This window comes from Ursus arctos, unplaced genomic scaffold, assembly GCF_023065955.2.
Source record: "Ursus arctos isolate Adak ecotype North America unplaced genomic scaffold, UrsArc2.0 scaffold_21, whole genome shotgun sequence".
NCBI classification, from domain to species: domain Eukaryota; kingdom Metazoa; phylum Chordata; class Mammalia; order Carnivora; family Ursidae; genus Ursus; species Ursus arctos.
The window spans coordinates 5452576-5465271 of NW_026622886.1; the positions used below are offsets into that span (position 1 = coordinate 5452576).

The 12696-nt window shown below is 49.9% G+C and overlaps 1 protein-coding gene across 14 annotated transcripts in view; it reads left to right on the forward strand.

Moving 5' to 3' along the window:
• LOC113255995 (apolipoprotein L3-like) overlaps positions 1-12696 on the forward strand; it is a 51267-nt gene that overhangs the window by 14454 nt on the left and 24117 nt on the right. For 5 of the 14 annotated variants that reach the window (XM_048218164.2, XM_048218167.2, XM_048218166.2 and 2 more), the window contains 4 exons: positions 743-869; positions 9243-9285; positions 9468-9576; positions 10562-10688. The exons of 2 other annotated variants lie outside the window; for them this stretch is intronic. In XM_048218164.2, coding sequence (XP_048074121.1) covers positions 9546-9576; positions 10562-10688 — 158 coding nt within the window. In that variant the 5' untranslated portion in view covers positions 743-869; positions 9243-9285; positions 9468-9545. Of the gene's footprint in view, positions 1-742; positions 5354-6592; positions 6659-9242; positions 9286-9467; positions 9577-10561; positions 10689-12696 lie in introns of all 14 variants that reach the window. 7 more of the 14 variants (XM_057316480.1, XM_057316482.1, XM_048218165.2 and 4 more) reach the window with 4 other exon arrangements.

Sequence of the window (12696 nt, forward strand, 5' to 3'; positions counted from 1 at the left end):
AGGACAGCCCACAGGGAGGCTGGGGACAGCAAAAGGGAAAGGAGGGAAGAAAGGGGTCCTGAGTCGGGACAGGGTGAAGATGTAGACCAGCAACCTTGGAGGCTTCTCCTGCCTTCTTGCCCTGTCCAATCCCCCTGCATGGCTCAGGATGACTCTGGGGCTTCACAACAGAGGCCATTACCTCCAGCTGTCACCCTGGTGCCAGCCTGAGTGCTCAGTGAGGGTCAATGCGCCACCGAACTAGACCCCAGTCTGGTCTTTGCCACCTCCCACCTGTGTGACCTGGAGTGCCTTACTTAACCTTCCCTGTAAAATGAGAATATTTCCTTATTTTGTTATGAGGATCAAATACAGTGTGTTTCTGTGATTTGGGCCAGTGCCTCTTACAAAGCGTGTCTTCCCTAAGTATTGTTGGTGTCCCCTCTACCTGGAACCTGTTAGTGCCAGGTAGAATCCTCCCCTCCCCCAGCATGCCCTGGCCCCCCAGGGCTATGTGAGGGCATTTGCCCTCTGTTCCCACTATAAGCATTTGCTTTCCAGATATGACTATGGGGCAGGAACGGATTCTCTTGACCTCAATACACCTGCCGAGGCGGGCTCTCAGCTATTTCCCCGCCCCCCTCCCCAATCCATAAATGAGAGATTAGCTTTCCTCAAGCTAAGCCCTGGTTTCCTGTCTCCCTTACTGAAGCAGGAAAAGGAAAAAAACTAAACAACCTTTCATTTTTTTCTTTCCATCTAGAGAGCGAAGCACTTGTCGAGGAAGTCATTGAGTGTTTCCAGAACTCAGTGAGCCGAGAGGAACTGCACTTCTTGCTGACCAACCATGAAGCCTGGGAGAGATTCGTGGCTAAGGCCACGTTGTCCAGGTAACGGCCCAGGGATGCCCCGGGATGGTCACCCAGGTCTGTGCAGGGCAGTATCCTGGGGTTGGGGTTGAATATGTTCCTTCTCAACAATCCATGACGAATATGTCTTCCCTGACATTTGCTGGCAGTGAATGGCCTCGGATTGAGAAGAGGCAAAACCTGCAGAGGGCAGGTGATGGGACCTTGGCCTTAACCCAGAGCAGACCTGTCTCTGCCTTGGTCTCTTCATCTGCTCATTTTATCCTGAGGAAGTGGAAATAATGCATGTAAAGGGCTTAGCCTAGTGACTGGCACATAGTAGATGCTCAGTTAATGCTAACTTTTTAGAAGATTGCTGAGAAGAGACAGGGGTCAAGGGTCTTCTTCCTGGAGATGTGGGCCTAGCACGGATTCCTCTGGGACAAGTGAGAAGAACAGTAACACCTCAGTCTGTGAACCTCGGGATTCGGACTAGAGCCTTCCCTCCCCATCTACGGAGTTCTAGCAACATTCAGGATCCTGCTGGCTCACGAGGTGCAGAGGCTGGAGTGGAACTGGACTGAGCTGGATTGGATCCTGACTCCATCTCTGCCCAGCTCTGGGGCTCTGGAGTTGTATGTCTTGGAGTCTCAGATTTGTCATTTTTTCAATGAAAACAGTAATTCAGTCTGATAAGATGGTGGCGCAGGCCTTATTATGAATGCAAGGTCAAAGGTGAGGAACCAAGTGCAGTCATCCTGTCCTAAGGCCCAGGAGACCTGGACCAGGGCCAGAGCTGGTGGTCAGGATAGACCAGGGTTGGTGGGGTCTGGGTTGGAGGACTAGGTAGGCTTGGAGAGCAGGGCTGGACTGAGTGGCGCTCTAAGGCACAAATATGAGGAGACCAGGGACCTAGCAGAGGTCCTGTGAATGAGAGAGTGGACATTTCTTCCTTCCCTTCTTTATCTCTTCACCACCAGGCATATAGGGTCATGAGGGGTTGTCTCCTCCATACCTTGTCTGGTTGGTGGCGGGTCTTGACTGCCATTTGGAAGCCTCTTCTCTTCCACATAGAGCAGCCCCAGACCAATAATAGAATGAGGCAGTGTGGCTTTGTGACAACTTCCAGCTCCACAGGAGGCAGCAGCCAATTCTGTACTCTTTGGGGATTTCTGAGCCTCAGAGGTCCCCACCAAAGCAACTTCCTCCACTAGCTTGCCAAAATGCAGGTCATTTCCGGTTTAGTGATTCATAGAAGGTTCCCAGAGTCTCTTGCATCTTTAAGAGATGTCGGAAAGTTGCACATGGCCTTGGGGTACCAGCTAGGTGTGAATTAGGCTGGTGACACCTGTGAGGTCGGGTTGCTGGGTGGTGGCTCGGAATCCATGCCGTGAGCTGGAGAGTCTGAGGGGAAGCGGGGTACTGGGTGTCATCCCTCGCAGTCAGTTGGGGCAGTGGCTGGGCCCCAGCAGAGGACATCAGGCTGGGGGAAAGAGCGGGTGCCAAGCAAGATGCTCGTTAAGGTGCCTCCTCACTCCGAGGTTTTGTTTTCTTAAGTTCCAAGTGCCCAGAGTTAGCCAAACTGCAAAGTCTGAGAGCACAATCCCTAAGACTGCCTTTACTGTTGGGACCCACTGCAAATTGTGGAGGCTGTCCCCAAAGCACCTTGTGATTCAATGATTCCCTGGAAGCACTCACCGAGCTCAGTGAGAGCTGTCACTATCACCCCAGAGCAGGGCAGGGAGCAGGGACATGTGTGGGACAAAGACATGGAGGTACCTTATTAGAGGGGAAAAGGGCAAAATAAAGTTTTTGGTATGGAGTGTTGAGGAGTTGGGCATTTCTGTAGCTGAGCCCAGGGAGGGAGGGGTTCATGCAGATGGCCCGGGGGTAGGGGTGGATGTCAAAGAGAAGAGGGAACATGGAACCTGGAATATGGAGGGAGGGGGCTGGAGAGTGAGGGGAATGGACTGAAGAGGACACAGGGGACATGTTCAAGAGAGGTGTGGAGGAACAAGCAATGGGAAGGCCAGGAATAATAAAGTTAGAATTGTCGGAATATGCGAGAAGACGGTGGGTTTAATTTTTCCATCTTAATACTTAGTTCTTAGCCTTCTTGAAGTTGACAGCTGCTACTCAGGACCGGATTTGACCACCGATCAGAGCAAAGACAAATAGGCTGGTCCACTGGGTGATGCTGGCAGGCTGGTCACAAGTGACCCAGACCCGTGGCTCCCCTTCCACATCCCAGGAGCGACCGGGTGCTGTCAGCATGGATGCAATCCCCTTAAATGTGTCTGCCAACCACTCTGATGACTTCAGAAGTCCCCATTGTCCTATGTCCAGTTTCCAGCCCCTACTCCCCCCCTCCCCAAACTGTCCATAGACAGAGGGAGAAGCGGGAGGTGGGGTCCCTACTCTGAAACACAAGTCATAAGGTCCTGCATTGTTGAGCCAGGTACCCGTCCCCAGGGGATGGAGACACTGGGCGGGGTGCCGGTTGTGCGCCCCCGTCGGCTGACTCTCCCTGCCTCCACCTGGTGATGCCCTGGCGTCTGCCGGACACCTCCCTCAGCAGTGAGAGGGGGACTTGCCCACTGAGGCGGGATTGTCTTCACAGTGCGCTGAGTGGCTTATTGACCAAAGATGTTGCCCGAGACCCCCACCTCTGGAACTGTGGTCATCCGGGGTGACTTTTCTTGTGATCCTCGGGGGTCAAGTAGAGCCATATTTTCTAGTCACTAGATCTTTAGCGTCCTCAAGTGGGCTGGACTCGCCACATGTTCCCGAAGTGCAGATGCCTGTCCCTCCCCTGACGAGTCTGCAGCCCCGGCCTGGTTGCCACACTGCGGGGCTGTGTTCCGGGAGCCCATCCCGTGCACAATCCGCTCTCATGCACATTAGCCCATCGGGCCGCAGCTCGAATGGACATCGCATCGCCTTCTGCCTCTCACAGTGGTTTCATCGGGTCATCACGCGCAGGGTGCGCTAGAGACAGGGTGACGAATCAGGAGGAAGGGAGGTTGCAGAAAAGTGACCAAGAAATAACCAAACAAGGAGAGGTGGATAAAACAGAACCTTAACCCATTTTCAGAGGTCACAGCATCAACGTGCCCTTGAGTTTGGCCCCTTCCCTGAGTTGTTGGACCCAAGACACCACTTGTCCCCTCACCTGGCTTTCCCCATCTGCAAATTCAAGCCGAGCTCCTGGCCCACCTGTGGGTTGATCATCTCAAGCCCTGGAGTGCTATTCTTGCATCATCATTCTGTCACTCTGTCTCTCCCTCAAAGCTGGGGGAGGAGCCACCATGCCCCAAGGGCATGTGCCGGGGACTTCCCCCCAGAGGAAGGGTCAGGTTGGCTTCCGTGTGCACACGTGTGGGGGCGGGGTGTGAGGTGCAGGCCATCTCCAGCACCTTGGCCAGGGCAAAGCAGAAAAGCCCTCAACAGTGCTGTGGCTACAGCTCTCCCAGGCTGTGGGGCCTTTTCAGCTCAGCTTCTGTATCTCTGCCGGGGCCCCTCTCTCCTTGGGCTGCTGGGGGAAACAGACCTGCCTGTGTGGCTGGTATCCCCACACCGCCTGGCACACACTCAGCTCTGGCCACCGTGGCTGCTCTGGCCATGGACCACGTGGGAAGCAGGCTCACTGGCTATTTCCATGTGCTCTTTCCTGACGCTAGCCTTCCTAGAAGAGTCCTCCTTTAGAGAGAAAGACATCTGTCATCAAGCAGAAACAAGCCGGGTAGAAAACAGCAGCGTTTCCTCAGCTCTCTCCCGCAAACGTCTGCATCACTGCAAACAGCACTTGGCCACCAAGTCTAGAGAGTCCTGATTAGATCCAAAGGGGTGGGGGGAAGACAGGGACAGGGTGACTGCAACAGGGGATTTAAGCCCCTCCCCCAGGTGCCATGGGAGCAGAGTAGGGCACAGGGACTCTGCCAGGGAGGGTGCTGGAGGGCTTCTCAGAGGAGATGATGCCAGATTTGGGCTTGAAGTCTGAGCATGGTTTTTCCAGGTGATAGAGGCAGGAGCTTCTGGCAGAAAGATCTACATCAGCAAATGCCTGGAAGCCACAGGGGTGTGGCACTCAGTGGCTGCACTATGGCAAGTCAGCTGTGAGCACCTGGCATGTTGGGGACAGAAAGGTGTAAGGCAGGCACGCCGGGGAGTGCGGTGGGAGGGACAGAGAAGAGGGGGCTGGGAACAACCCCCAGGGGGTCTGTGGGAAGACTCATTTGCTGAGGCGTCCCACAGTCTGTCAGTGGCAGGAGGGCTGAGCAGGGAAGGACCAGGAACGCAGGTGTGGGGCTGTTCCTTTGAGGCAGTCAGGGCAGCCGAGGGTGGGTAGGACACTAGGACCGGCCAGCTGTGTTTGTTTCATCAGGAGCTGCTTGGAAGTGGATACTTTCAGTTTCCCTTTAGGTCCTTATTTTTGGGCTCCGGGAGTGGTTACCGCACAGACTCGCAGCCGGGTCCTCCAAGGTAAGAACCCCTGGATGTGCTTCAGCTCAGAGGAAGATTCCCTGGTAAGCTGGGAGGCTGGGTGTCCCTGCCCATCTACTGACCCTCCAAACAGCTCTTTAAGGAAAGGATCATGGTCAAGGTTATGTAGATGAGGAGGAACCTGCTGCTCCAGCCCCAGGTCCCAGCCTAATCCTCCTCCGATCTTCAATGCTTCACCTCCTAACTTCTACCATTGTACGTTAATTTACATTTTGATTGGCAACAAGTGCATTTCGTTCTCATATTTAAACGTTCTCCTTTGTTCTAGAAGTTAAAAATTGAACAAGGAGGTTTACATATGTGTGATATTTTCCATTTTGTTTACTGTTGAGCTAGCTTGTGAAATACAGTTGCACATGCTTTCTTGGACAGCTTTCGTTTTTCCTGATTTCTAATTGCCTTTGTTTTTATGCTTTGTAATGTTGTCTTCAACATTTCCTCCTTTTCTTTTGAACTGTGCATTATATTAAGTATTATACCAAATATATTATTATAAGTCTCCTTTCCCCATAGAACTCTTCACTTCGTATTCCATTCTGGGCTGGATGCTCTGTAAGCCTTCAGTATGCCCAGCTGTAGTCCTTGGATTCCTTTCTGTCTATGTTAATTTTCCTGTTTCCTGGACCTCCTATCTTTCTGTGTCTTGGTGTCTTGGTTATTATCCTCTACCTCACCCCGTAAACACACACACTTTTTCTTTTCTGCAGCTCTTTCTGAGGTTATTTTCTAAGAATTGATAGCAATGGTAACTTGTCATTCCTCATGTAGTTCCATTTCTTTGTCACCTTTTTGTTTTCTTTTCTGGAAGTTTTCTTTGACTTTTCCAGCCTTTCCATAGACTTCTTTAGTTTGTCAATCACTTTTTAATTCCTAAGATCTCTTTTTTTCTCATTATTTTTTTCCCTTTTTACTGCACCCTGTTCTCATTTTATGAAGACAACACTTTTCTAATCTCCCTGAGGATATTGGTTCAAGTTTTAAAAAATTATTCCCTATAATCAAAATTACGTGTTTCTTCTGGTATCATTGTTTTTGAGGTTTGTTAAGTCCAGTTGATTTTTGTGGGTTTTTTTTTTTTAATGTAAGCTCTATGCGCACTGTGGGGCTTGAACTCATAACCTTGAGATCAAGACTTGCATGTTCTACCAACTGGGCCAGCCAGGTGCCCCTTCTGGAGTCATTTTTTATTTACCTTAGTCACCTTTTCCATCTTTTCATCTTTCTTATATATGTGACCCTTGATTGCCCATTCATATTTACAGAGAGGAAAGTTGACTGACCGGCTTCCCTCGTGATTGGATGAGGGCCCCCTAGATACCAGAAGACAGGTATTTTATCCAGAGTCTCTCAGTTCTGCTTTTCCCCATCTGGTGTAGACCTAGACTGCTGTGAATATAGGATCAGGTGAGGGGTTGGTAACCTTCCTCTGCTTCCCTGCACCTCCCTCTCATCTTCGGTCTCCCTTTCTGAAGCTCTGCCTAGCACAACATTCTTCTTGCCTATTGCCTTGTTCTCTTTCTGTTTTTCTGATGGTACCTCCCTCTCGTCTTCTTTATTGAGCTATCAATTCTCCATCCAGTCTGCCTTCAAACATTTGTCTAAACCTCTGGACTCCTGTTGGACCATTCTCTTTTTAAACTGGTAGCAGAATGAGGAGAGACGGTGTATGGGTTCTTGAGTCCAGCAGGTAGGACCTTGAACCTTTGAACCCAGTTCACCACTTACTAGATTTCTGACTCTGGGCAAGTCACATATCTGTGCTTTAGTTTCCTTATCTGTAAGCAGGGAAGCAAATGATACACACACAACTCCATGATTATTGGAAGAATACAGGTTATTATTTGTAAAGTCTTGGAGCAATTACCAGTGCAGAGCAAAGGCCACAAATGTGAGTCACTCTTATCATTAGTTTTTTTTATATCTTTACTATCATTTCAGTCAGGTCTCAGGAGGGGTAGTTGATAAATGCTCTTTTGCCTTCTTCAAAGAGTGCCTAGGGGCACCTGGCTGGCTTATTTGGAAAAGTATGGGACTCTTGACCTTGGGGTTGTGAGTTTGATTCCCAACCTGGGTGTAGAGATTACTAAAAAAATAAATAAATAAACTTAAAAAAAATAATGCTGAAGGCGCGTGGGTGACTCAGTCGGGAAAGCGTCTGCCTTCGGCTCAGGTCATGATCCCGGGGTCCTGGAATCGAGTCCTGTGTCGGGCTCCCTGCTCCATGGGTAGTCTGCTTCTCCCTCTGCCCCTCCTCCCACTCGTTGTCTCAATCTCTCTGTCTCTCACGAATTATAAATAAACTCTTCTAAAAAAATAATACTTAAACCTAATCAACATTTGCTGTCTTTCCTCATCTCCTAAGGCAAGAGAAGAACAAAACTAAAATAAATTCTCTCTCTGTAAGGGTCTGTTTTTTTTAAAAAGACGATGAAGAACTGGTAAGAATAGAATGGTGGACAGTGTCATGTAGTGTGAGTGTGAATGTGAATTGGTTTAATTTTTTTCATAACAGTGTGGCTCTAGGTATGAAAAAATTTGTACATGTCGATATTTTCTGACCCAGTCATCCTGCTTCTAGAAATGTCTTAAGGAAACAATCTCAAATGCAAAATGCAAAGTTTTCTACAAGGAGATTGTTCTTTGCAGTATCATTTAGATAAAGAATTAGAAGCAGTCTAAGGTTCAAAGTTGGCGGAGGACAGCAGAGAGAACTGGGCATTATCGGGAAGGCTTGACAATCCATAGTAGGGCTGTGGGGTTGTACCATGACCTCGCAGGACTCCAGGCCCGGTGGGATGAAGAATCTTGCGGAAGCAAGGAGGACGTTGGGCTTTGGGAAGACACAGGCTTTGGGAAGCTGTGACACCAGGAAATTGATCCAGACAAAGACTGGTTGCTGATACAAGTCCTCATTGTGGAATGAGAGGAGTCATTTACAAATAAACACTTCTACAGGTGACCCTTGAACAACACAAGCTGAACAACAGAGATCTATGTAGATTTTTTCATTAAATATATGTATAATAGTGTAAATGTACTTTCTCTTCCTATGATTTTCTTTCTTTTTTTTTTTAAGATTTTATTTATTTGACACAGAGAGAGAGAGAGCGAGCACATGAGCAGGGAGGAGAGACAGAGGGAGAAGGAGAAGCAGTCTCCCCACTGAGGAGGGAGCCAGTTGTGGGTCTTGAGCCCACGATCCTGGGATTATGACCTGAGCGGAAGGCAGATGCTTAAACGACTGATCCGCCCAGGCAACCGTTCCTTATGATTTTCTTAACATTTTCTTTTTCTGTAGCTTGCTGTATTGCAAGAATACAGTACGTAATACATATAACATAGAAACTATGTGTTGGTCAGCTGTTTATGTTATTGGTAAGGCTTCTGGTCAAGAGTAGGTTATTAGTGGTTAAGTGTTGGGAAAGTCCGAAGTTATGTATGAATTTGACTGCACAGGGATGTTGTTGGTACATGTAACCCCTGTTATGTTGAAAAATCACCCGTACATGAATAAATGTTTTTGTATATTCAAGGGAATAGAGCACAGTCATCACAAACATGGGATTTGGATTCAGAAACACTCAGGTTCAAGTCCTGGCTCTAGCACTGTTGTGAACACGTGGACTAACCTAAGTTCAGGTGCTGCTGTCTTCCCCATTCAAGTGGGAGCCACAAGAGCACCCACCCCCTGGGGGTGTGAGGATGGTCAGTGAGGGAGCACGTAAGGAGCCCTGCCTGGTAGACACTTGATCCGTATTAGCTCTTAGCAATTAGTAGACACACACATTCCTGACCTTGAGGAAGTTCCAGAGCATTTGTCCCATCTTTTCTTCTGTGTTTGGTTGTATTGCTTCTATAACTTCTCAGATGGCAGTCTCCTTGTCCGATTATCTTCTCCTTGTGCCCCAATAGGACGGCAGGAGTCTGATGTGGCTTCGGAGTGAGCTGGAGTGAGGTGAGTAAGTTTCCTTAGATATCCACTGGCAGAAGCCAGTAGACAGACAAGCGCATCGGGTAAAGTCTACTTTGGCTTTTGTAAGCATCCCAGAGGGAAGCACCAGAGACCTGGCCCCTCGCTGCTTCCTGCTGCCACAGCTGGCTCACATTTGACCCCACGATTTGTTCTCTCTTTGCCAGGGGTAAAGCGACACCACCTTCCAGGCGGGACGCAGACGCGAGCTGTAGGGAAAACTGTCAGATCCCACTGCTGGCACCATGACCTCAGGAGCACATGGGCTCAGCCCAGGTAGTCAACTTCCACTTCTCTGGATGATTCCTGGAATTGCAGGGATGCCTCTAGCTGAGTTAAGCTACAGAGGAATCATTCCTTTGAAGAGCTTCCTTGAGCCCCCAAGAGAGGTCAAGAGAGTCCCCAACACAGGAGTCTATAGGGACCCCTCCCTCCTGTCCTCTCAGGGTCATGGCTGACTGCTCATTTCCTCCCTTCCCCTGCCGTCCTTCAAATCCATCAAATGGCCCAAAGTGAGGCCAGGACAGTCCACAGGGAGGCTGGGGATAGCAAAAGGGAAAGGAGGGAAGAAAGGGGTCCTGAGTCGGAACAGGGTGAAGAGGTAGACCAGCAACCTTGGAGGCTTCTCCTGCCCTCTTGCCCTGTCCAATCCCCCTGCATGGCTCAGGATGACTGTGAGGCTTCACAACAGAGGCCATTCCCTCCAGCTGTCACCCTGGTGCCAGCCTGAGTGCTCAGTGAGGGTCAATGCGCCACCGAACTAGACCCCAGTCTGGTCTTTGCCACCTCCCACCTGTGTGACCTGGAGTGCCTTACTTAACCTTCCCTGTAAAATGAGAATATTTCCTTATGTTGTTATGAGGATCAAATGTAATGTGTTTCTGTGATTTGAGCCAGTGGCTCTTACAAAGTGTGTTCTCCCTAAGTATTGTTGGTGTCCCCTCACCTGGAACCTGTCATTGCCAGATAGAAACCTCCCCTCCCCCAGCATGCCCTGGCCCCCCAGGGCTATGTGAGGGCATTTGCCCTCTGTTCCCACTATAAGCACTTGCTTTCCAGATATGACTGTGGAGCAGGAACGGATTCTCTTGACCTCAATACACCTGCCGAGTCGGGCTCTCAGCTATTTCCCCGCCCCCCTCCCCAATCCATAAATGAGAGATTAGCTTTCCTCAAGCTAAGCCCTGGTTTCCTGTCTCCCTTACTGAAGCAGGAAAAGGAAAAAAACTAAACAACCTTTCATTTTTTTCTTTCCATCTAGAGAGCGAAGCACTTGTCGAGGAAGTCATTGAGTGTTTCCAGAACTCAGTGAGCCGAGAGGAACTGCACTTCTTGCTGACCAACCATGAAGCCTGGGAGAGATTCGTGGCTAAGGCCACGTTGTCCAGGTAACGGCCCAGGGATGCCCCGGGATGGTCACCCAGGTCTGTGCGGGGTAGTATCCTGGGCTTGGGGTTGAATATGTTCCTTCTCAACAATCCATGACGAATATGTCTTCCCTGACATTTGCTGGCAGTGAATGGCCTCGGATTGAGAAGAGGCAAAACCTGCAGAGGGCAGGTGATGGGACCTTGGCCTTAACCCAGAGCCGACCTGTCTCTGCCTTGGTCTCTTCATCTGCTCATTTTATCCTGAGGAAGTGGAAATAATGCATGTAAAGGGCTTAGCCTAGTGACTGGCACATAGTAGGTGCTCAGTTAATGTTAACTTTTTAGAAGATTGCTGAGAAGAGACAGGGGCCAAGGGTCTTCTTCCTGGAGATGTGGGCCTAGCACGGCTTCCTCTGGAACAAGTGAGAAGAACAGTAACACCTCAGTCTGTGAACCTCGGGATTCGGACTAGAGCCTTCCCTCCCCATCTATGGAGCTCTACCAACATTCAGGATCCTGCTGGCTCGTGAGGTGCAGAGGCTGGAGTGGAACTGGACCGAGCTGGGTTGGATCCTGACTCCATCTCTGCCCAGCTCTGGGGCTCTGGAGTTGTATGTCTTGGAGTCTCAGATTTGTCATTTTTTCAATGAAAACAGTAATTCAGTCTAATAAGATGGTGGCGCAGGCCTTATTATGAATGCAAGGTCAAAGGTGAGGAACCAAGTGCAGTCATCCTGTCCAAAGGCCCAGGAGACCTGGACCAGGGCCAGAGCTGGTGGTCAGGAAAGACAATGGGGGTTCCCGGTTCTAGGACTAGTATGCTTGGGCAGCGGGGCTGGGACTGAGTGACCCTCGAGGGCACAAAACCTGAGGAGTCCAGGGTCTGGCATAGTTCCTATGATTGGGAGAGGGGGCATTTCTTCCCTCCCTTCTTTGATCTCCTCACCACCAGGCATACGGGGCCCTGGGGGTGTTTCCTCCATACATGTCCGATTCCTGGTGGTTCTTGACTGCCATTTGGAAGCCTCTTCTCTTCTACATAGAGCAAGCAGCTCCAGAGCAATAGAACGAGGCAGTGTGGCTTTGTGACAATTTCCAGCTCCCCAGGGGGCAGCTTCCAATTCTGTACTCTTTGGGGGGATTCTGAGCCTCAGTGGTCCCCTCCAAAGAGGGAATTACTTCCTCCACTAAAGTGCCTGAATGCAGGTCATTTCCGGATTAGTGATTCATATAGAAGGTTCCCAAATTCTCTTGCGTCCTTAAGAGTTGTTGGAAAGTTGCACATGGCCTTGGGGTACCAGCTACGTTTGAATTAGGCTGGTGACACCTGTGAGGTCGGGGTGCTGGGTGGTGGCTCGGGAGTCCATGCCGTGAGCTGGAGAGTCTGAGGGGAAGCAGGGTAGTGGGTGTCCTCCCTCACAGTCAGTTGGGTCAGTGGCTGGGGCCCAGCAGAGGACATTAGGCTGGGGGAAGAGAGCGGGTGCCAAGCAAAATGCTCGTTAAGGTGCCTTCTCACTCCGAGGTTTTGTTTTCTTAAATTCCAAGTGCCCAGAGTTAGCCAAGCTGCAAAGTCCGAGAGCACAATCCCTAAGACTGCCTTTACTGTTGGGACCCACTGCAAATTGGGGATGGTGTCCCAAAGCACCCTGTGATTGGATGATTCCCTGGAAACACTCACTGAGCTCAGCAAGAGCTATCCCTGTTAGTTACGCTGTGTTACAGGGAAGGATACAGGTTCCCATCAGCCACAGAGACACTTGGGCCAGAGGGTTTCCAGTGCTTCCGTTGTCCTCAGGAGACCTTACTGTCCTGTATTCAGTGTGTGACAATGCACGTGGAGCAACGCCCACCAGGGGAGCTCACACTGTGAAAGTATAAACAATGATTGTGAGACTTATTAAAATGGTAAAGAAGACTTAATTCATGCCCTATGCGTCAAGAGTGTTGTCACAGGGGAAAGAGATGGGGCTCACCTCAGTATACCATGAAGACAGCTAGGAATTTATAGTCAAGGAGCAGGGGATGG